The sequence below is a fragment of the Silurus meridionalis genome, chromosome 4, assembly GCF_014805685.1.
Source record: "Silurus meridionalis isolate SWU-2019-XX chromosome 4, ASM1480568v1, whole genome shotgun sequence".
Lineage (NCBI taxonomy): Eukaryota > Metazoa > Chordata > Actinopteri > Siluriformes > Siluridae > Silurus > Silurus meridionalis.
This window is the reverse complement of record NC_060887.1, coordinates 11,839,567-11,864,413: the sequence shown is the minus strand read 5'-3', so window position 1 is coordinate 11,864,413 and position 24,847 is coordinate 11,839,567. Positions and strand designations below refer to the sequence as shown.

The 24,847-nt window shown below is 43.5% G+C and overlaps 2 protein-coding genes across 3 annotated transcripts; both read right to left on the bottom strand.

Annotated features, from left to right (window-relative positions):
* si:ch73-86n18.1 (uncharacterized protein LOC564061 homolog) lies at positions 1 to 23,440 on the bottom strand. 2 transcript variants are annotated; one of them, XR_006925395.1, is made up of 7 exons: positions 23,035 to 23,440; positions 22,797 to 22,901; positions 22,403 to 22,561; positions 21,659 to 21,810; positions 20,900 to 21,021; positions 18,379 to 18,868; positions 1 to 401 (listed from the first exon to the last, which is right to left on the bottom strand). XR_006925395.1 is itself a non-coding variant. In XM_046847254.1 (6 exons), the coding sequence occupies exons 1-6, from the start codon at positions 23,129 to 23,131 to the stop codon at positions 18,706 to 18,708; spliced, it is 798 nt and encodes a 265-aa protein (XP_046703210.1). In that variant the 5' UTR covers positions 23,132 to 23,440; the 3' UTR covers positions 18,190 to 18,705. The 2 variants fall into 2 exon arrangements, 1 of the variants encoding a protein (XP_046703210.1); XM_046847254.1 differs by lacking the exon at positions 1 to 401 and having other exon boundaries at positions 18,190 to 18,868.
* Positions 1,432 to 8,558, bottom strand: cops7a (COP9 constitutive photomorphogenic homolog subunit 7A). Its single transcript, XM_046847252.1, has 8 exons — positions 8,414 to 8,558; positions 6,104 to 6,226; positions 5,346 to 5,421; positions 5,093 to 5,181; positions 4,284 to 4,486; positions 4,086 to 4,191; positions 2,506 to 2,675; positions 1,432 to 1,837 (listed from the first exon to the last, which is right to left on the bottom strand). Exons 2-8 carry the CDS (start codon positions 6,224 to 6,226, stop codon positions 1,798 to 1,800), a joined length of 807 nt encoding a protein of 268 aa, XP_046703208.1. The 5' UTR covers positions 8,414 to 8,558; the 3' UTR covers positions 1,432 to 1,797.
* Positions 23,441 to 24,847: the final 1,407 nt, after the last annotated feature.

Below are 24,847 nucleotides of genomic sequence, written 5' to 3'. Positions count from 1 at the left end.
TATTATTGTGGGTTTTATTTCTTCTTCCTCTCTCTCATATGGGACAAGTTCAAAATCTGTGTTAAAAATGTCAGTTTTGAAGCACTTTGGGTAAAAAACAAAAAAACAAACAAAAACCTTGTCTTATGAACTCAAAGTTCAACTTCACATACATGCTGTGATTACTTTTGGTGACGTAGTTTTCTATGACGTAGCACTGCCTTAAGTACTGTGTGATTCAATGTATAAGAAAAGAACAAATAAAAATCCATTTATGGTGTTTTGAAGAAAAGAAAAAAAAAGTACTGAGTATTGGCTGCAATGGAGACGCTTGGAACAACTAGTGTGTGGTTTATTGCTTTTATTTTCCACACACACACACACACACACACACACACACACACACACACACACACACACACCTACCTTACCTACACTATATGGACAAAGAGTATTGGGACACCTGACCTTTCCAGCCATATGTGGTTCTGACCAACACCAATCTTGGAGGCACACAATTGTACAGGAGGTCTTTAGATGTTGTAAAGTTAAATTTTCCCTTCACTTAAACTAGGAGACTTGAACCTGTTCCAGCATGGAGATGCCTTTGTGCACAAAGCCAGCTCCATGAATATATGATTTACATTGGTTGGAGTGGAAGATCTTGAGTGGCCTGCTATAGGGAACTGATCTCAACACTATCGAACACCAATTGGAACGCTGACTTGACCCTACATCACGAAAATATTATCACAAATCCCCACAAACATCTAGTGGAACATCTTCCCCAAAGAGTGGAGGGTATTCTAACAGCAAATGGGGAGTAAATGTTGAATGGGACCTTCGAATAGCAATCATACGCTCAGGTGTGAACTGTACTGTATAGCACACAGGTATAAGGGTTCACAGCTCCCTTCTGTTCTTAGAGGCTGTGATCCACTGATGTATTCTCTCACTGCCTAAAATTAACACCACTATTTATAGAGAGAGAAAAGAGAGAATAGTGAATTGGATGTTTGGAGGAAAAAAAAAAAAAACGTATTGCACCAAACGGACGGATACGGATAGACCGGGAACAAGAGGAGGACGCAGGGGTTAATATGGAAAAAAACCCACCATCTAATCTTTCTCCCTCGCTCTATTTCTGAGTGGGAGCCGAGAATTAATTGCTACCATTAACGTCACACAGAGGAAATGGAGAGAAAGAGGCAGAAAGCACATAATGGTTTTTAGGTAGCGCTCGGTTCTTTTCATAGGAAAACACTTGTGGAGGGATGAGACCATTGTAATGGTAAATATACATATATGAGTGTGTGTGTGTCTAAAGGAGATCATTAACAGCCCGATTTCTAAGAAACGCAAGCTTCCTCTGTGGCATGTCACGTTAGAGAGCAGAAGTAAAAACTGGGAGAGGAGTTTAAAAAAAAAAAATAAAAAATGGGGTGGGATTAGTGACGGAGGGAAAAATGGTTTATTCCTTGCTCATCTTTATACATCCATCTCAAAGCACTCAGGGAGGGGGGAAAAAAACAAAAAAAACAACACAAATATCGATTTAAAACATTTACAAGCATACACTGATGCGCGGTTTGTTCTTTCTCACGCTCACACGAACGTCTTTAATCCGAGTCTTGTTATCTGTAAAGTCTGCGGTTACATGATGCCTGGATGGCAAATGTTGTGAAGAAGCTGCATTCTGCTCACTAGTTCTTCTGCCAGTGTGAGATCCGGAAGTGTGTCAAAGTGTCTCTGTTTCGCCTGGCAGCTGCTCCGACGGAAAGCCGGCGATCTGCTCGAAGCTTTCGCCCGCCTCTGGGCTCAGTTCGACTTCGACCAGATCTTTCCGCTGCCACGGAGCCTGTGATGTAAAAGTGCGAAAATCGTGGGTTAAGGAAATTTGATAGATAGAGATAAAGAGAGAGAGAGAGAGAGAGAGACACAAAGATAGAAATAAATAATTAGATAGATAGATAGATAGATAGATAGATAGATAGATAGATAGATAGATAGATAGATAGATAGATAGATAGATAGATAGATAGAGAAATTATTTCCCTCTCTCTCCATCTATCTATCTATATGTCAGTAAGGCAACAGTATCAAGGGGGGGAGCGGGACGGGGACAATTAGCATCTCGTTAGGATTTGATTAGAACTGTGGGATGTCAGTAATCCTCTGTAATAACACTTAACTAGAGGAAAATTGGAGCACAGCAAACACACTTAATACTAATGAAGCTAATGGCTGTAGACAGTGCAAGAGCAGAGACACACTCCAGCGTGACTCACAAATGCATTATTATGATAGCGATCTGAGTGAACGCACGCACGGTAGATTCCTGTCTTTTTGAAGTGTTCTACATACATTTCTAATCATATTTAAATAGCTTGGATGCCATTTCGATCTCTGATTCAGACAACATTTATTTCGATCATCCCGAATTTTTAACTGTTTGTACGACACCAACGATCCCGGGGGTGGAGAATGAAATATTGTGTAAAAGACTCACTGGGACTCTACGCTTACCCTTTGACTTTCGAACTCTTTTTCCCCGGTTGCCGCGATTCCTGAGAAGACGCTGGGTCGCGCGGCTCGGCCGGTTGATCCGCGTCTTGATTGGAAGCCGCTCCACCGGCGGCGGGGCCGGAAGATGGCGAAGCAGAGCTGGCCTTCAGGGTTTTCTGTAGGTTTGACACCTGGAAGGAGGGGGGGGGAATATGCGCAAAATCTAATTATGTAAGAGGAGGAAAATGTGCTTGAGCGTCCGAAAATAAACAATAATACACAAACTGGTTCATTAGAAGTCCCTTAGGATTCACGGTTTCGGAGAATAAGCGCATTACGCTATAGGGAGCAGGAATTTGGGAGGGGTTTCATCACGAACGTGTGATACTCTGGTTGGAGACAAACCAGGTCCGATGTGCATCCTGGAAGCGATCCAAACGCAATACTGAGATAAAGCTTTAGTGGTGAGAAGATTTGTTCTACAATAACCGTGCGCTCTGAGCTCTAATCGCATTCGAACTACAAATCTGATTGCTGTGAAGAGTATGCATGGCAGGCAGTTGTGCGTCGACATCACGACCAGGAAAAAAAACAAAACAAAAAAACGAACACACCCGCTACAGCAAAAAGATTTACACAAAAGTATTGGGACACCTGCCATTTCCTGCTGCACCCACAAAGCTGACGTCTTTGGATGTGGCGGCATTACATAATCCGTTCATCTGAACTAGGAGACTCAAACCTGTTCCAGCAAGACGCATGCACAAACTGAGCTCCATTAACATGTGGTGTAAAATAGGTTGGACTAGAAGATCCTGAGAGGACTGCTACAAAGCTCTTAACCCTATTAGATACCTTTAGGATGAACTGAAACGCCTCCTCACCTCACCTACATCAGTACCTGACTTTACTAACACTCAGGTGTGAACAAAAGCGCGTGTTTCCATTGTAGTTTATTGCGCTATATATATATATATATATATATATATATATATATATATATATATTAAAAATAAATAAATAAAAACTCTGCAGTTTTCGGGTACACTTCAGAACTGCATTTGATATTTGAGCTTTTCATCAATGCCTTTTTTTACCTTTGTGATTTGACTTTTTTCCCCCCAGTCTTATATAAAAAAAAAACGCTCGGACGGAAGCGCAGCGAGAGTCGTAAACGTACTAAAGATTGCTCCCGAATGCCAAAACAGTTACGATACGTTATATAACGCCGGGTGGAAACAAGCTGTTCGGTGTCGCATTAGAGAAACGTGGCTTATATTATTTGTGCGCTATACTGGAGAATATAAAGCAGAGCGGATAAACAGGATCCGTGCCGCCACATTTCAATATGGCATGTAATTATCTTCTAAGGAGTTGTGGTGGTGGTGGTGGTGGTGGTGTGTGTGTGTGTGTGTGTGTGCTCCCATTTGGAGCTTTCTGGATTATTCAGAAGTCGTCTTGGAGTCTATTAGAAGGAAACAAGGCTCTTTTCCTACTCGGATCAACAAAGAATAAAGCAAACGCCGACGCTCCGGATGCCTTCGGGCCGAATTAATAACAACTAGCGCTTTTTATTTATACACACACACAAACACACTTACCTCGGTCTCCACCTGCACTTTAACCTTGAGCTGGCTCTCTCTGTACTGATTCGCTCTGGAGACTTGCTCCTCGATCCCACACAGTACCGCTTCACATCCTGAGCACCTGAAGAAGTCAAAACAGACGACACGCTCGGCGTTAAATTACCGCTTCACGCGATGCGTACACGCCCCCTGCACGCACGCACGCACACTCACCATTCCTGTAGAGTGTTGGCGATGTTGGGCAGCTCGTTAGGACCGAGGTCACGGCCTACGCTGAAGTCCACCTCCACCTGCTGGTTGCGCTGGTCCAGTTTGCCGTGGATGATGTCGCAGTAGACGGCCTCGATGAGCAGGTCCTCCAGCTCGCGCACGTTCTTCAGCTCCAACTGCTGGAGCAGCAGCGAATAGGGAAGACACTGGCGCGAAAAAAAGCGTCCGGTTTTGAGTCGACTTATAAACGTTAGAACATGAAGAAATGCTTGAAGCGAATAGAAATTCAACAGCGAATAAAAAGGAAAAGTGCATCGTCACATCTCAGCCTATAAGCAGCATGGTTTCATTTTGCAACTGTTTTTTTTTTCTTTCCCAATAATAAATTAGAAACCCGGGCTGGTTTCAAAGTATTGGCGCCCATGCTCGTTACTATAATTAAAATACTTTGTGCTTTTATACAAAGGAGTTCTAAATAAACACAAATTTTCACTCAATCGAGCAAAACCATAAATAAATAATGCTGAACTTTGATTATTAGAAAACTAAGGACTACTACTACTATTTCCTTTTCTTTCTAAGGTCTATCATTTCCAGTTAGAAGTAAAAACAAAACAGAAGCTCACTGAAATACAACATGAATGCCTCATCAAATACATCTCCCACACAGGCATTTATCATCACATGTCCCTTTCAGAATCTGTTCGTGTGGACATTTCATCCTCGAGTGCCTCCTCCATGTGGGGTTCTGTAACACGGCTTTATGGCGATGTCTGAAAAAGGAGGTAAACCGAGCTGAAACTGAAACCTACCTTTAGGTTGGAGGCCAGGCTGATGATTGACAGATGACGAAGCTTGTTCTTCTGGGAAGGCGTTAACTCCGGGAGCGAGGCCGCCCTCTCTGAGATGCAGAAAGACGGAAGATGGTCATGACTATACGGTTACTTCACATTCTTGGCAATGGGGTGATGGACAGGCTTGTGCAAGAACCTTTCCAGCGTCTGACGGAGCAGAACTGAAAAGTCAGAACTGCTTTTTTTTTTTTTTGCCAGTTTCCCCACTTACCTTTGTAGTCAGAGTAGGTGCCGTAAGCAAAGAGATTGAGGAGCTGATAGACGGGAGCATGAGGACCTGTCTCCAGCTGGTACAGAGAGATGGGACATAAAAGAAGAAAGAGATTAGAACGTCTGGAGGAAACTAAACACTTCATTGGTTACTAGTTCATTAAACACTGTGAGCTAAAGTTTGTGCACTTGGCCGTAAGATTGGTTTGATTTTATTTTTTTTATCCAGCATTTGGTCCCTATTTCCTGTTATAAGAACCTCTAATCCTCTTGAGATGATGTTGCACTAGATCTTGGAGTGTGGAGATTTGTGCTCATTCAGCTACATGGGTGTTGGTACTGATGTAGGCGAGGTGAGGAAACCTGAGGTGCAGTCAGCGTTCCCATTCGTCCCACCCAAGATCTTCCACTTCAACCACTTTAAACCATGTGTTCATGGAGCTGACTTTGCACAGGATCATTGTCATGCTGGAACAGGTTTGGGTCTCCTAGTTCAAGCGAAGGGAAAATGCAGCTCTACTGCATCCGAAGACTTTCTATACAATTGTGTATCTCCAAGTTGGTGGTAGCAGTTTGAGGAAGAACCATTTTGCCTGGAAAAGGTGGGTGTCCTAATAATTTTGACTATATCGTGTATTGTATCTGTACTAAGTGATGAATTCTGGACCCTGAGCAAGGCCCTTAACCCTCAACTGCTCGGTTGTATGAAAATGTAAGCAAAAAATAACAGGAATATAAAAGTGAACTTGTCTGCGTTACCTCTCGAACGTTCGGCAGCTCCAGAACGTCAGAAAAAACATAAAGCCCCGGAGTCTCCAGCAGAGTACTAATGGCCTGCACCAAGGCTGAACCCGACAGAGTCAGCAGCTGATCCACCTCCATCTGAAAGTGAGAGACGAGCACAGAGACATGTCGGTTTTCTGCGCTCACATTTTTTTCTGTCATCGCTTGTCACGCTGTACAGAGAATCCCGATAAGGCAAAAGATACGACACCTTGGCTGAGCTGGAAATGTCAGATCATACGACCAAGAACCGCAAACGATTAACCGAAATTTATGTCATGCTTTATGTCAAAGAACCTCCCGAGCTTGGGATCGGAATTACTGCCAGAACCTAAAGCATATCGTGGAAATTGGTGTATGGTGTAGTTTTCTGGAAGGAGGCGCACGATTCAAGCAGCGAGTCTGTCGTTCATTTACGGTTTGGGGATGTGAAGGAAACGACGGTTTGCATCTGCTTTACATGTTTGCATGTATATGACTGAGAAGTGGCGATCGCATGTATAACACCGTTGAGGTGTAAGAGGCATCAAAGCGGGCGGGGATTTCGGAGCCGCGTCACAGCACCTGCTGGTGAAATCTTTCTGTAACAACAAACCTCTGGATGTGTTTTATTCCCTACAAAACCGTAGGCATTAACTGACAGATTGCAGTTAAAAAAACCGTGTGTGTGTGTGCGCGCGCGTGTGTGTGGGTGTATTTATTTATAAACACACACACAGTACCAGACATATTTCTGGACACACCTTCTCCGTCTACACGGAATTATGTAGTAAACAAATCAATGTTAAACCACCCAGAATAGGTTTTCTATTTTCGATGGAGCTGCATTTAGCTTTGGTGACAGCTTGGTACACTCATGACATTCTCTCATTAGATTCTGCCTTTTTGAAAGTTTATTTGGGACATTTCTTGTCTTCTTAGTGTGCTTTAGACCATCGGTTGTCTTGTACAGAGGAAAAATGATGAGTACAGAGTCAATAACCTTATAATTGCTACTACAACTACAGTACAAATCCATATTATAGCATAAAACACTCAGTTAGGTAAAGAGGAAACAGAGTCCATCATTACTTGCAGAAATTATTCGAAAATTCAATTAAATGTAGACCTAAGTGCAGTCTCTAAAACCAAACGCTATGATGAAACAGGCTCTCATGAGGACCGTCCCAGGAAAGGAAGAGCTACCTCTGCTGCAGAGGATACTTTTTTTGTATTATAAGCTTTAGAAACCACCGATTTACATAAATGCTTCTTGGAGTTCGAGAAGATCCACTGGTCAGAAGCATGGGTCAGGCTTTCATGGTCGAATTGCCGGAAAAGAAACCATGACTTCGTAAGAACAAAAAGAAGAAGAGACGTGCTTGGGCCAAGAAACACAAGAAATGAACATTAGATGAGTAGAAAATTATCCTTTGGTCCGATGGGCTGAATTTGAGATTTGTTTCTAACCACTGTCTTTCTTCAAAATACAGAAGGTAAATGGATGGTTCTTGAATGCGTGGTTTCCCCTGTGGCCCATGGAAGAGGAGGTGTGATAGGGCAGGGGTGTTTTGCTAATGACAATGACCCCAAACACACCTCTCGGTTATGTTAGGAGCTATTTATTCAAGAAGGAGATTGATGGAGTGTTGCATCAGGTGAGCTGGCCTCCACAATCAGCCGATCTAAATCCATTTGAGATGGATGAGTTGGATAAGAGAGTGAAGGAAAAGCAGCCAACAACCACTCAACACCTCTGGTGGGATTGTTGGAAAGTCATTCCAGGTGACTCCCTCAGGAGGCTGACTGAGAGAATAGCAAGAGTGTGCATCAAAGATGGCTACTTTAAAGAATCGAAAATAAAAACAACATTCTGGGTTATTTAGTACATAATTCCTTACATGGTCATTTACATTTTGAATGTCTTTAGTATTAAAAATAATAATATTATGATATATATGAATATAAGGGAGAGTGACGCATACCTGAGAGAGTTAGCTTTCTACAAAAGAACAGAATGCATTCTGAAGAAAAATAACTTGCTATAAAGGAAAATAAGTGTAAAAATCGCGTTGGCTGCGTTTCTCTGAAATGATGGATATTCACGTGCTTTAGCTTGTTGAGTTGATTAGATTAGCCTAGCCTAGCCTAGCATAACTTAGCATGGAAGCACGACCACTACGAGAGGTCGTGTAACAATCAACAGTCTTTATTTCATCCGCTTCCAATGTAAACAACACAAACATGCAAATCAGCCCCTCCTTTGTTATTTATTCTGTAGAAAAAAGTACATAAAGGCGTTTTTACCGTTATACGATCAGGAACAGACGGTAAGGTAAGATCACTTCTACCCTCCTGTAGGTTCTGTGACACTTCCGCTAGATTCCCCGGACAACACAACAACGCCTTCTCTGATTGGACGAGCGGCGAACAAGCAGCACCACTAACCAATGTAAATGACGAAAACTATAATGTGGGCGGAAACGCAAGATGTATCCCAAATAGCTTACTACTGGATGTTGGGATACACTATACAGAGGGTGTTGTAGTAATGGTTTCTACTCTAAATACAGTGGACTAGATCTTCAAAACGAAGGCATTTGGAACGCAACAGCTAATTATCGCTAATAACGTGGTGAAATTCCAGTTTATCAGGATTAATGTGGAAAAATGAAGAGGAAATAAAAAACAGTGTAATTTAATGAATGTAGTATGTAGTATTTGTACTGATTTACTATTTCTTTTTTGAGAGATTACTTTCATAAGAAATCACCAGGTTTTTATTACTGTAGTCAACACAATGCACACATTTGACACTATTTACACAATTATTAGCAACACTTGATACCATCTTATAATAATTATTATTATTATTATGATTGTTTTGCATTAATGTGTGAATCCTTGTTACATTTTACTCTGGAAAGAACCCTCTGTACAAGTCATTCATTATATATTATAAAAATAAAAAAAAAGCACACCTTTTAATCAACTGTTAGTGTTAAGATGGTTTTCACACTGTTTCACACACATTCCTTTGTCTGTTCAGTGTCTATTGAATATTTACGATGTTAGTCTGTAAGGTAAACAGGGGGTCTTATCTGGGCTCACACATCTCTGGCTAGTATATCCTCTTATCTAAACAGGAAACAACTTTAGGTCAGCTTTCTCTCTGTGATGTGTGTATATATACATTCTGTGTCTGCAATAAACCTGAAGAGGAAGAACATTTGCTGTATTGCTGTGTATTTCTTCTTCCCTGATATCAGAAAGACCTATGGGCATCGCAGGTCGTATGGAAAACCTCTCCAAGAATTAAGTTTCATTTGGGCATGATAAAAATCTAACATCAACACTGGCGATCCTGCCCTTCAGTTTTCTATATTTTGGAATCAGCTGTTTTGCGGATCACTTTGAAAGCAAATCATAAAAAAAACCCTTTAGATAAAAGAATAGTTGTTTGTATTCTAATAGATGCTAATGAACGTCTCAAGGTTACGAACGTAACCCTAGTTCCCCGAGGGAACGAGACGCTGCGTCGAAACGCTATGGGAACGCCTGCGTGACCACGCCTGAACCACGTGTGAAATCTAGCCAATAGGCAAGCCGTGACGTCATAGACAGGCGACGTCGCGTAAACCAGGAAGCTACAAGATGGCTGTGCGGTGGTAGCGACATTAGCTTCTGCAAGGAGAGAAGGTAAGCGCCGCAGGGATGCAGGGAGTGTGGCACGGAGACGCAGCGCCTCGTTCCCTCGGGAACTAGGGTTACGTTCGTAACCTTGAGACGTTCCCCTTCAGGAACTCGAGCTGCGTCGAAACGCTATGGGAACGAGTGTCCAATCACGCCACACTGACCAGACCCTGCCGAAAGAGTGAGGGCCTCGGCACCAGCACGCAGGACAGAGGAGCCCGGAGTGGCTCCGAGGTCGAGGCCATAGAACCTGACAAAGGTCAGCGGGGTGGACCAACCCGCAGCGTCACAGACGTCCCGGAGTGACACTCATGTGGACCCGGCCGCAGAGGCCGCCACACTCCGGCGGGGCGAGCCCTGACCGCGATCGGAGCGGGGACCGGGACTCGCAGCCAAACAACTGCACCGACCACCTCCAAGGACTCTCCTGTGGAGATAAGCACCCAGTGCTCGCACTGGACACAGCCGGGTCTCGTAACCCCTGGTCGGGGGCTATAACAGAGGAGGGCAGAATGCCTGCAACACGACACATCGTGTGGGAGCACCCGGGTAAGAACACTCTGGCCATGCCAGGGGGCAACTCCAGGTGGGACGAGGCAACTGCCAAGTCCCAGACAGGCACTCCAGTCGTGTCCCGGGCCACAGCCTCCGGCGCCGCGGAGGAAACGTGTCACCAATGGGACCTACCCAGCGAACACGGAAACCCTCAGGGTCGAAGGGGTTAACCCTGCGGCAAACTGTACCTGCAAAACACCAGAACTGAACCGACCGGCAGTCATCTGGGTCCAAGTCATGGTGCTCACACCGTGACGCAAACAGTCGCCATCGTGCGGCGTACGACCTCCTCATGGAGGGAGCTCTGGAGTGGAGAGGGGCCTCTAATACCTCGGTAGAGAGAACAGCCGCTACAAACCGTGCCCCTCAGGGGCCACAGTCTCCACAACACCGGGCGGGGTGAACCAGGGTTCCGCCCACCAACAAGGTGCTACCCGGAGGAGACAGACTCCCTACCGGCGAACCTATCCCAGAACTCCCGAGAGCAGCGCAATCGGGGGAAAGGCGTACAGGCGTAGCCTCGGCTAAGACCGTCCCACGGCAGCCACTGTCTCGACAGGCGTCTGCTCAGACATCCAACCGTCCGGGATGTAACCGGCTCTAAATGAGAGGAGTTCGTCCGGGACCACAAGAGGACCTCCTGCGCCCGTTGCTGCAAGGCGAGACCGAGGTCCCCGGTGGTCGATGTACGAGACCACCGCGGTATTGTCCGGCGGACCAACACATAGCGATCTCTAAGGACTGGGAGAAGTGTTGTAACCCCAACAACACTGCCAGCACCTCCGGCAACCTATGTGCCACAAGAGGCGGGCGCTCCACAGACCCTGGGCGGAGTGGCCACTCATGACCGCTCCCACCCGTGATGGAAGCGCCCATCGTTAGCGTTACGCGACGACAAGGAGTCCCTAAAACGGGGCCTCGGGACAGAACGTAAGGTTCTACCATGCAACCAAGACTCAAAGGGCACACCGTGAGACCTTGATGCGACGATACAGACTCCCTCAGGGGGAGAACCCTTCTGCCCCGGAGCCACCACTGGAGGGGCCACATGCGGACGCTGCCGACATGAGACCCAGCAGCCTCTGGAACTGCCTCACAGTGACTAGGCGGCCTGCCCCTACCCTCTTGACTGCAGTGAGGATGACTACAAACCGGGCGGGAGACTACCGTGCCCGCAACTCGGCCGAGTCCCACACCACGCCGAGAAAGTGGCCCTCCGCGCTGGGAAAAGTACACACTACCCGGCGTCTCAGTCCGAACCCCAGTACCTTCATGCAGGCGGGAACAGCACCTCAATGCCAAACCGCCAGGTGCTCTAACGAGCCACCGTCAACCAATCGCTGATATAATACAGAATGCGGATGCCCTGAAGCCGCAGCGGGGTCAGTGCTGTGTTCACGCACTCTGTGAAGGCATGGGGTGAGGGCGCTAGGCCGCACGGAAGGACCGATATTGGTAAGCTTCGCCCCGAAAGCAACCTCAGGAACCTCCCGTGCGCGGTGAAGGACGGCTGCATGGGAGCATGCAACCTCCAGATCTAGCGTATGACAAATCAGTCCTTGGACTTGACCTGAGACACGACCTCTCTAAACAAGAAACCTGAACCTGAGCCTCAAAAGTGAGTGGTTCAAGTAGCGGAGATCCAGAATGGGATGCAACCCACCGTCCTTCTTCGGAACAACGAAGCACGGGCTGCAGCAGCCTGACTCGCAAACTGAGGGGGGGGAACCACCTCGATGGCCCCTTTCCCCAGGAGTGTGCGCACTTCCTGTTCCAGGACCAGAGCCTGCACGGGTCCCACCAGGGCGGGACACACCCCGTCAAGCCGGGGAGGAGAAGATGCGAACCGAATCGCGCAGCCCTTCTCCACAGTACACAGGACCCCCGAGAGACTCCAGGCAGCCCTACAGACTGACAGAAAGTCTCCACAGGGAGAACCAACCCCTCGGGGCTGGCCCCCGACCCACTCAGAGCGGCTGACGCGGTGCTCTGCAGCCGACCACACCTCCCGTCCGCAGCGATCATACGGGCAGAATACGGGGAGCAAACCGCTGGAGAAGCTGCGCCCTGAACACGACCCGTGGCAGGGCTAACAGACAGTCCTCCTGAACCCGAACGGCAGGAGCAGCGTACTGCGGCCGTTGAAGCCCCCTGAGAGGCGGCGGATGACTCTCATCCGCAACGAACTGTCGGGCGGAAATAAGGGAGTTAACCGCTAGAGGGAGGCAGCGTCCTGAACACCCTGTGGCAGGGCCGACAGACCGGCCTCCCGGTGGTGCCAGGGAGGGACGAGCACCGTAGCATGAGGCGCGCACCGCCCTCCAAGATGCAAGCCATCAGGCCGATGCACCACAGCCCGTTCACTAGAGGCGAGGACGACCCTCAGGCCGTCCAGCCCCTCCTCGGGCCTAGAGAGTCGCCAGGGGCCCCTAGGACCTCCCCGCGGAGTCGGGTGGCAACACTCTCTCACCGGGCTATCTCGCTGTGCCTGGACGTACCAGGGCGCGGCTGCCGCCGAGCAGCCCCATCGGAGCAGCGAGGAACTACCACTGAAACGCCACCGTGGTCTTCTGAACCCGCCAGCAATCGCCCTTACCCACAGCGCCAGCAGGTCAGGCCAGGAGGGGACACCATGACGCTCAGAAGGAAGCTCGCATCATCCCCCATAGCAGGCCAGCCTGGTATGCCTGCAACACACTCATCGTGTGGAAGCAACCTGTAGCCTGACCTGCTGCGAAGCGCTACCCACCAGAGCCAAGCAGCGCTTCGTAGGCAAACCGATAGCCGTCACAGACGCAACGCTCGGGGAGAGATAGCTAGCTAGCGTCTCTACCACAAGCGGCAACGTCCCGTAGCCGCGCCACGCAGCTCAATAACATTCGCGCTGGCGAAGAACATCGGAAAAGCACGCGCGTCCACGGGCCTCCCAGGACCCAGACACCTCGGTGTGCAGATCAGGGGAGGCGCTGAGGCTGTGACACAGTGCAGGAAACGCACAACCAGCTCACTGGTGCGCGCTGCTCCTGCCACACGACCGGCCAAGCTAATCCAGCTCGGACCCGGCCCGTGCCACGACCTCAAGGAGCTCCATATACAGCACAGGCTGTGAGGAGTCCGCAGGCTCGCCAGCATCCACCAGCTCATCCTCCTCGGAGAGAGAGACATGTAACGCTGCGCCGCCCGCACCGGGAGAAGAAGCAGCCGCCAGGCATGCTTCCCCTAATTTCCCGAAATTTATTCCACCTCGGAGGAAGAATACGGAGCACCGCGAACGCACCGGGGGAAGAACCGTTTCCAAACGAGCGCAATCCCCGGGGGACGGGAGCTCGGCTAGCAGCCGGGAGCGCATAGCCACACGGCTAAATGCTAACAGCCGATACCATCGAGAGCCAAAGCCGCGAGGAAGAGCGCTCACCTCAGAGAGCGCTCCCCGAAAATCCGCGTCACACGCACCGGAGAAAAGAAACCGCCAAACGAGCGCAATCCCCGGGGAATGGGAGCTCGCCTCGCAGCCGGGAGCGCATAGCCGCACAGCTAAAATGCTAACAACCGATACCCTCGAGAGCCGACTAAGCACGCTCCTAAGCTAAGCAAACAACACATCGGCTGCGTGTCACCCCCCCCGAAATGAATCGGGGCAAGCAGGAGACACGCAGACGGAATTTTGCCTGCATATAAGCTCATGACTGCACAGATAACACACTCAAAGCGCTTACCTGAACGAGCAGAAGCTAATGTCGCTACCACCGCACAGCCATCTTGTAGCTTCCTGGTTTACGCGACGTCGCCTGTCTATGACGTCACGGCTTGCCTATTGGCTAGATTTCACACGTGGTTCAGAGCGTGGTCACGCAGGGGCGTTCCCATAGCGTTTCGACGAAGCTCGAGTTCCTGAAGGGGAACCAGGTCTAGTGTATTTGTCTCAGGTCCGACATGCCCTCGACCCTCTTCAGTTTGCATAGCACAAAAACTTGGGAGTGGAGGATGTTATTATCTTCTGTACATGTCACACCGATCCCTCTCTCACCTGGACAGCGTGAGATTTACATTTCCGGACTTCTCTACTGCTTTTAACACCATCCAGCCGCTGCTTCTCAGAGATAAACTGGCGGAGATAAGAGTGGGCTCACACCTGGTGGTGTGTCACAGACTATCTGACAGGCAGACCTCAGTACATGGGATTGGGGGACTGCAGGTCTGACACGGTAGTCAGCAGTACGGAAGCGTCGCATGTGACTGTGCTCTCTCCGGTCCTGTTCACCCTGTACACATCAGACAATACAACTCAAAAGTTCACGGACGACAGCACTGTCATGGGCTGTATCAGGAGGGCACAGGAGGAGGAGTACAGGCAACTGATCAAGGACTTCATTGCATGGTGTGAATTCAACCACCTGCACCTCAACACCACAAAGACCAGGGAGATGGTGGTGGATCTCAGGAGATCAAGGCCTCGACCAGAGCCTGTGACTATCAATGGTGACTGTGTGGAGATTGGGAAGACCTACGAATACTTGGGAGTGCAGCTGAATGATAGAATGAACTGGACTGCCAACACGGATGCTCTGTTTGGGAAAGAACAAAGCCGGCTGTACTTCCTCATAAGGCTGGCATCCTTCAACATCTGCAAAAAGATGCTGCAGATATTCTATCAGGCTGTCATGGCAAGTGCCCTCTTCTATGTGGCGGTATGCTGTGGAGGCAGCATCAAGAAGAAGGATGCCTCACGTCTGGAGAAGCTAGTGAGGAAGGCGGGCTCTGTTGTGGGCTCGGAGCTGGACAGCCTGACATCAGTGGCAGAGAGACGGACATTAAGAAGGCTCCTGTCAATCATGTGCAAATCCACTGCATCCACTGCACAGCATCTTCTCCAGGCAGAGAAGCTGCTTCTGTGAAAAGTTGCTGTCACTGCCCTTCTCCACTGACAGACTAAGGAAGTCATTCCTTCCCCATGCCATGCGGCTCTTTAATTCTACTCATCGCGGTGGGGGTCAGTGCTGACTTTCCTCACCGCTCTGAACGTCCTCAGTCGTTCTGAACTGCACTATACACTGTACACTATGCACATTAACACTTTTAGTCAACAGGACTTTCCCACTCAACTTGCACAGACTCTACACACACGCAGTATTTATTTATTTATTTATCTTTTTTTTAGTGAGGCACCGCCAGATCCAGTTGTATCCCACCTCATGGAGATTGTAGACCTTTAAAGAAGTAGATGCCGACCCCGCAAACATCCCGGAACATCTAGAGACGTACGAGTGCTATTTGGATTTCACTTAATGTACAGTTTAGACATTGGACCTTTTCAACATTTAAAAGCTCTGGCATGCAGAAGCTGGTGTTGGATCTATGATGATTCCAGATATTGAGCTGTTTTATGATTTGCTCAGTAGCTCCTGGTTCCAAAATGTTAACTGATTGTATAAGACTGTAGAAAGGACATTACTCATAATCACACACTCTGGTGCTTAAGGTAGTTCTCACTCTCCAGTGTTTTGTATTGTTTTTAAGATTTATAATCACACGCTTGATATCACCTGGACGAGGATGGGTTCCCCTTTTGAGTCTGGTTCCTCTCAAGGTTTCTTTCAAATAACATCTAAAGGTCATCATCAGGGATAAACACACATTATTCCCTTCTGTAAACCTGCTTTGAGACAATGTCCATTGTGAAAAGTGCTATAGAAATAAACTTTAACTTGAACAATCACTTTTCAAATCTGCTCATTTTGTTCATGGCAACAAATTCAGACCCAAAATGACTAAAACTCTGACTTCAGCTCTGACTTTTAGAGAATGCTCCAACTTAAAGTATCAGACAGTCTTGTTTAACATCTTAATTCACCTACTATTTATCCTAAACAGTATACAAGATCAGAGTTAGTGTCCCAAATTGGTCTAAGTTGAAACAAGGTTCCCAGAGATACTCACACAGTCTACCTTGTGGATCCATCGATACGTTTTCTTAAATTTGTAATAAAAATGAATGAGATTAAATTGAAGAACCATGAAGATGGATTTGGACTGTAATTAATGTAAGTGAACTCCCCAGTGAACAGTTGATAAACTCAACAATAATAAAAACTAAAATAATTAAACATTTTGTGTCACCCAGATGAGGATGTGTTCCTCTCTGAGTCTGGTTCCTCTCAAGGTTTCTTCCTCAGATTGTCTCAGGGAGTTTTTCCCTCAACATCGTCACCTCTGGCTCACTCATTGAGATAAAACTTACAGGGATGAGGTAATTAATTAAAAATGTATATTCTTCATATATTTATTTCTGTAAAGCTGCTTTGTGAGAATGAATGGACATTCGATGTCACCAAGTTTCTTTTAGAGTCTGGTTCCTCTCAAGGTTTCTTTCTCGCATTGTCTCAGGGAGTTTTTCATTTTCTTTGTCACCACCAGCTTGTCCATTAGGGATAAATGTACAGGAACTGATTTATGAATTTTAACTTGATATTGGTAATCTATTTCTGTAAAGCTGTTTTGAGACAGTGATAAATAAACCTGCATTTAATTTAAAATGAGTTATTAATTCCCATTAATTAATATCCATACCTGCTAATTCTAGTCCGTAACTAAATACGCTCTACCTTCTTACTCATACGTAAGAGAAGAAAGCTGAGATTATTGCTAACATAGTTTAACAGGTTTTTTTTTTTTAATTCCCGTTAATTTTTCAGTTACCCTTCAGCTGCAAGATATTAAAAAAAATATTTACCTTTGCTATATTTATTTTTAATAATGAGTAAAAAAGAATACTGTCCCTGCAGTATACGATCATTAACTAAATCCTGTATGCATGTAAAGACTGTATGCCCATAAAACACAGTATCAGTACATTTTAAATAATAAAAAAAAGAAAAATAAATAACAGTTTCCCAGTCAGCGATAGCATTGTCTGAGACCAGGGAGACAGATGATCTCCTACACCACCTCTCTCTCCCTTCACTGGCTTCCTGTAGCTGTCTGGATCATATTTAAAATACTCATGCTCGCCTGCAAAGCCAAAACCGAACCAACATCCCTCTACCTCAGTGCACTTATCTCAACCTGCACTGTGTTGTGGCACCGAGGTGATGGAACGAACTTCCTCTTTTACCAGCAGAGTCTCTTGCAGTCATCAAAACACATCTAAAACCGTACACTTCCAACAGTACATAAATGAACACTTGTTTACTTCTTTCTAAATATTCCGAACTATTTTCTCTCCCAACAGTTTTAGACAAAGTCTTCTTAGTCCTAATGAACCAGTATCTGAGTATCAAAAAAGCTCTTACATAAGTGGATAAGAACATCTGCCAAGTGCCATAAATGCAAATGTAGACAGATGATCCTCTTCAGACTCCTCTAACCCACTGAAATAGGTACAGATAAGCCATCGATTATTTTTTATTGTGGTCACATAGTGATATTATATATATATATATATATATATATATATATATATATATATATATATATATATATATATATATATACACACACACACACACACACACACACACACACACACACTGTATATATATATGTATAGAATGATGATAATTGTACCGCCTTTTTTTATTCTCACCAGACGGAATTTTTCGTATATCTTGGAAAAAGGAATAGTGATTCCGATTCACATAAAATCTACAACTGGTTTGTTAAAAGACTTATTTTAATTTTATTTTAAAAATTCCCTTTTGTTATTTTTTTATTCCCAATAACTACAGACAATGAAGCCAAAATGATTGATTTATGTATTTATCAATCTAAAGTGTACAAAATATTTATGAATTTGTACCATGGTCCAAATATGGAATTATGACTAATGGAAACAGAGGGATAACAAATAAAATTTTTAATAAAAAAAAAAGGATTCTTGGACATTGGACATTGCAAAAGTACTACAAATATGCTTTTTTAGTCTACGAAAAACATCTTCATTCTAGAACAAATAGTCCAGGTTTTGTTAGTAGTATCTAGCTTGAAAAACACAAACTACACATTCCACCCCCCCTACACACACATACACACACACACACACACACACACACACACACACACACACACACACACACACACACTCCCATCAACCCAAACACTGATCTATCGTTTAATTTAACTTTGCAAACGTATCTGTCCAAAGTCCTTCTCACTTAAGTGTTGCAATCTTTTATTTACAGAACACCTAAAACTCTGCCAGATTACTTAATTTTTCTGTAGTAAACACAAAAGTACAAAAAAACACATTCAGACATATATAATACGGTACAACACTTTGTTTTCTAAAAAATAAAATACAAAATCAGTGTTTTTCAAAATACATTTACATTTCGTATTTTTAACAACACAGTGAATCAGTTTACAGTGATGGCATCCATCTCACAGATGTGTTTGTAAATGTTTTCGCAGGGCACGTCGTACCAGGATTTAGAGTGAGAATTCAGCACGGCACAGTCCTCACCATGAAGCCCTCCAGACTGGTGATTATTGGGCTCTCCGTCCCAATCGTTCCAGTACCTGGAGGAAGCAACAGTGAGCTCAGTGTAGAACAAAAAAAGTTATGTAATGGGGTGTAATGGGGTGTGGATGGAGTTTTTTCCACTGAAATGAAACCATGTTTTTAGAATTGTGTGATTTGGCCTTCTTAACTGTGCTAGCCAGACTTAAAGTCTTAATGATCTCATCCTCATCCCCATGCCAAGTCCAAAAGATTTCAGTTTGAGGAAGGAAATACTATTTTAGTTAAAGTCACAACGTTTAATTAAATACTACAGTTAGTTTCTGTCCACTAATGTGAATGGTCAAACGGCATTCCAAGAGCGTCTCTATTTAGTATAATAACGCTGGGACAATTTGCTCTTTTGTGTTCTCTATATACAATTGCACTTCCACAAACATGGCAAATAATAAGGACAAAAGTTTGTGGACACCTGATCATAAGATTCGTATGTGATTTTTGAACTTCACATTTCACATTTTGTCCCATTTGCTGTCATAATAAGGGAGGATGTTCCAGTAGATGTTGGAGTGTGCTTGTGGAGATTTGTGCTAATTCAACCCCAGAGTGTTCGTAAAGTCATGCTTTAACAGATTTGGGTCTCCTAGTTCAAGTAAATAGAAAATGTAATGCTCTTGCATCCAAGACATCCTACAGTATACAACTGTGCACCTCCAACTTTGTGTTTAAAACTTCAGCAAGAACCACATATAGCTGGAATATTCAGGTGTCCTAATACTTTTGTCCATAAAGTGTATATTGTTAATTCATATAACTCCAGATTTACAATCTAAATTTCACCAGTTGCACTTAATGTATGCTAGCTAGCCAACTGGCTAACAAGCTCTCAGTGGGTGTGGTTTCTTCAGGACCTATTTCCGTTTACGGAGCAAATAATATATTAATTATTATTATATTATTTATAAAGCCGTCGTATAAATACAAAACCTATAACAGTCATGCTGTGGTACTGATTGTGATTTCCTGTAGCTTTCCATCGCATGTAATTTGCCTGAAAATTGGCTCCCTAATTGTAATAAGATTCTCTACAGTTTATTTATAATTACAGCTTATATGTAGTCAATATTATATTTTTAAAATGTCCAAAATTCGAATGTTTATGTTTCCCATGTTATGTTTCCTCCAGTCTGTATTCCTGCCTCAAAGTTCCTGATCAACAGCAGCCCATGCGCTTCACTAATATCGCAAATACAAACAAAATCACCTTCATTATCTAAAGGGAATTTTGTTAGATGACCACATGGAGGTTCAAATATTCATCATGACTGCAGGCTTCAGGAAAAGTCCTTACCCACTGTACATTCAGAGCTGTTAGATGATAAGTTTCTTCCACTTCCTATAGCCTTTATATATCAAAGAGGAACGCTTACTGGGTAAGAGTTGCTCCTGAAGCCTACAGTCATGTTGACTCTTTGGGTCATCTAACAAACATCACTCGAGCTAATGAAGTATTGGAAAGGCCATTAGAAAGGAGAGTTCCCCTAAGGGGAAATAGTGAGGGGAAGTCGATGAGAGTGGCACAACACCATTGATATACAGCATGTAATAAAGTTCCCTTGACTGTATTGATCCAGTGCACCTTAGTTTCAAAGTAGTGGGTGAGTCGAATATTTAAATTGGGTTTGTTTTGCTTGAGACACATAAAATATACATATTTTGCTCCACTCTGTACATTCTATATAATCCTCATACTGCATTTAAATATCATCTTTAAATACACTGTTTATAACTTTGCACAGATGTTGTACCTACAATATACATAGTCCATATTGTACATTTATATATCCCACATTCCCACACATTTTGTTGTTTCCTGCACTTCATATATGTATTCATATAAATGCTTATATACTGTACATATTCTTAGTGTACTTAATCACCAGTTTCTGCACATTTTTCGATCTATCAATCGATAGATAGACAGACAGACAGACAGACAGACAGACAGACAGATAGATAGATAGATAGATAGATAGATAGCTATATGCTGTGTGTTTTGTTTAGTAGTGTTTATGTTTGTGTAGTCTTACGTATTATTGACCAGTGTGTTGTCCACCCATTTCCATTTTCCTTCTTCTTCGAGGTCTGACAGGCCTATCCAATAATGGTAATCAAACCCACTTAAACTGCGGGCAATTTTCTCCAGAGCAACCTAAATTAAAGGAATTCAAAGAATGCATTTATGCAACTACAAATACTGCATATATATATATATATATATATATATATATATATATATATATATATATATATATATATATATATATATACAGTCAATCCCCAATAATTCGCGGTTCAGAAATTCACAGGTTCTTATTTGAACCTAACTAACAGCAAGTTGCAGATTATCTTAAAATTTGCGGAAATTCGCAGCAGGACCGACTGTTCAGGAACGTTAGGAATAAAATCTTAAACTATGTATTTGGTCAAATACTGTACACTATTACGTTTATAAAGTCACATAATGTCTAGATGAATTCATCTATTCAGGTACCAATGTATACATTGGTAAAAAGTATTGGGTCACCTGATCTTTCCTGCTGTATGTGGTTCTTTTCTAAACTGTTACCTCAAAGCTGGAGGCACTTAAATTCTACAGGACGTCTTTAGATGTGCTATAATAAAATATTGCATGCTTTGGAGAGGAAGATCTTGAGTGGTCTGCTATAGAGCTCTGATCTCATCCCTACTGAACACCTTTGGGATGAATTGGAACACTGACTGTACCCCAGCTCTCCTCACCTACATTTTTTTTTTTTTTTAATGTATATAGACACATGCAAACTTACATGTTGCTCATGCGTGTGAAGAATTGTTAGATGGCTGCCCATAGATGCACAGCTCTCCTTGCTCCTGATCCAGTCCAGTTTGTCATTGCTGAAATAGTAGCACTTGCCCTCTGTATGTCTCCAGCCATCAGGACATGGCATGCAAGGCTTCACTGGAGGAGATGGCAAACGAAAGCAGGAACAAAAAGATATTCGTGAATACAATTCACCTGACAACTGATGATGCAAACCTGATATTCTTATTTCTTTGCATTCAGTTCAGAGAATTCAGTTCAATTTTAATTGCATAGTGAAAATATTGAACAATTGTCACACTGCAGCTTGAGAGAAATAAACAGAATGTACATGTTTTATTCATAAGCTTATCCCTATAAGTTTATCCCTGATGAGGGAGCCAGAGGTGGCAGTGGTGAAGGGAAAAAAAACTTCCTGAGATCATCTGAGGAAAAAACTTTGAAAGGAACCCCTCCTCATCTGGGTAACACCCAATGTCCATTCATTATAGTTGCATCATATTGTTAAGGGGCATCAATTGCTTTAGAGTAGTAAATGAGTATTTTTGGCACTTTTATCCCACATTACATAAAAAATTAAGTAAATTATCAACTAAAGTTAAAAAGCCTGGGAACACTGGGAACACAACGCACTTCCAGATGGTAAGCGAAGATACAATTAGACTTTGCTGCATTAATGTGCCTCGGTTGGATATTTCATATGGTACAGCACACGCTTTCGATCTCTCACCCTGTGTTGAACAAGTCTTGCCAAGGCTGGTGTAGTCATAGCAGAGGAGGGAGAAGCGCTCCTGCAGAGCTGACAGTTTCAGGGACTGAATGCCTTCCCTGGGGGGAGCACTTTCTAAAGTCGCAGCATTAGGGGAAATGCTGCCTTTCTGTTTAAACACTGCAAGATGTTTCAGAGAAATATAATATATATTAATATATTACACTATAATATAATCTGCAAGTTATGCCTATTTGTGTGCAGCTATGGTCATAGTAGGTCATGATTTGATTAATGCACCGTAATACTGCATTCATTTGTTTTACAGTGTATTAGTGCTGAAGTTTGTTAATGTTTGTTAGACACTAATTCAGTAAACAGAATTAATGAGTATGTACAGAAGTTTGTTACTTACAGAAAACAGCCAGTGCTATGTTAACACAAAACGAAATGAGCAGTGTGACCATCAGAAAAATCACCATCTGTCGTCTTATACACCCAACCCTATTAGAAATACCAGCTGCAACATGAAGATATCAGCACAAGTCAGTATCATAAATGTGGACGAATAAACAATTCATGTCAAAGGGTTGAATCAGACTTTTTCTGACATCCTACACATACTGCTCTTATACCCACACACAAACACACACCTTGTCCATTCTGTGACGTGAAGAGTTTTGGTTTGTTTCTACTGGATGACTGGCTATCCTCTGTGAACTCTTGTAGACTGCTGTAGTTCTCTTCCATGATTAATTGCCCCAGCTCTCTAAAGTCCTTACACACAGTCGCAGTATAAATGTAATCCAATAATCCTTTTCACGACCACCGTGTCCTCCTGGTTCTTGATTTGAGCAGCAAATGCCTTGGGAAGTATAAATAAGCAAATGTTTTGAGAAGGCAGGGCTTCGGTCTCACGTCTTTCCTTTTCCTTTCACTCCCTCTCACAATCGCTTGCCAAATTCATTCACCTAGTCACGTTCTCCATTTGCGAGTCATGTGCAGACACATGCAGAGGGCCGGTGAACTTTCACTCAGAAAGAGAGTTGTGTGTGTCAGAGACCAAGATACTGGAAAAGCGCAGGAACTGGCAGGAAAAGGCGTGGGGGTGGAGATGTAAATATACAGATTGAGCAATCCTAAAAAATAATAAAATGTCCTTCCAAAAAAAGTGTGGTAATTTCACAATTTTGGACATCCTGATATTACATTATAGTTCACAAAAACTATGAAAACTGTTGTGAAATCAGTTTTTTTAATATGAGAAAAAAAACATAGGGTGTGTTTTTATATAAATATAATTGTAATTTTTTAAATCTTCATTCAATGTTGAAAAAAACCCAAAAAACTTTGAAAGCTTGAAAGCTTTTTTTAGGAAAACAAAAGGAAAGTTGATAATCAGTGCATCAGTTGATGCCCAAAGTTGTATGAAAAAAAAAAATCATCCTTGCTGAGTCAGGAAAAGAGGAACAGGGAAAGTTTACACAATATTGTGTAAATAAAATTGTGTAAGTCCATTTTAAACCCCGATTCAGCACAATCTGAAGGGACATGAACTCTCATAATCTAGAGCAAGCACTTTACAATACAGTTTCAAGTATGATCCCAGATTTGTTCTTCTTGTGTGTGGAAATCGAAAACCTTGTGTTTATAACCACAAAAGTCCAGCCTGTAGCTGGGAATAAAAGAAAAACAATAACTGCTGTGAGTTTAACAGGGAAAAACACAGTTTACACAGATAAAGCATTACCTCATGCATGTAGATTGTATAATGGGAAATAAATATTTGCTTGAAACAGCTGATTATAGTCAAATGTAATGCATGTTTTGGACCTTCATAATGTCCCAGTGGTTGATAATAGTTTTGGAAAATATCCAAAATAGCTAAAAGTTGAGAAAGACTTTGGCATTCTAACTGATCAAGGAAACACATAAGACGAGTATTTGGAGAGAAGCTTTATTAAACTTCTTTCTTGGAATTAAACATGTCAAAACATATGTTCAATGAAAGAAAATGCAGAACACATTTCAACTAATAACTAAGAACACAAACAGGAAATTGGTGTGACAGATGAAAACCAATCAGGAGTTAATAAAGCAGGTTTCAAACACTATCAGTAGGCAATACAGATAATGTTTAACATGTTAAAAAGGCAGTCTATACACAAAAAACCTTATATCACACAATAGTTTTATTAAAAAATAACCTATATAAGTTCAATCAATAGGTTAAACACAGAGGTGGGAAGTAATGAAGTACAAATACTTTGTTACTGCACTTAAGTTAATTTTTCTAGTATCAGTATTTTCATCATAACATTTTTCGGACCTTTTTTTTACATTTACTCATTACAACTTTTACAGAAACATCTGTACTTTCTACTTTTTTAAATTTTCAAACCAGACTCGTTACTTTAGTTTTAATCTATTTGTTGACATGATATATATTTCTTCTTCTCATTGCGT

Bases quoted from the DNA above. Each gene is read 5' to 3' on its own strand.
- si:ch73-86n18.1 (XM_046847254.1), bottom strand. From the start codon at position 23,131: ATGGAAGAGAACTACAGCAGTCTACAAGAGTTCACAGAGGATAGCCAG. The intron at 21,811-22,402 runs GTGAGAGATCGA...CATCTCCTCCAG, and splicing joins CAAGACTTGTTCAACACAGG to TGAAGCCTTGCATGCCATGT. The intron at 18,869-20,899 runs GTAAGACTACAC...TGCTTCCTCCAG, and splicing joins AACACACTGGTCAATAATAC to GTACTGGAACGATTGGGACG.
- cops7a (XM_046847252.1), bottom strand. From the start codon at position 6,226: ATGGAGGTGGATCAGCTGCTGACTCTGTCGGGTTCAGCCTTGGTGCAG. The intron at 5,182-5,345 runs GTAAGTGGGGAA...TCTGCATCTCAG, and splicing joins CACCTACTCTGACTACAAAG to AGAGGGCGGCCTCGCTCCCG. The intron at 4,192-4,283 runs GTGAGTGTGCGT...TGACTTCTTCAG, and splicing joins GCCAACACTCTACAGGAATG to GTGCTCAGGATGTGAAGCGG.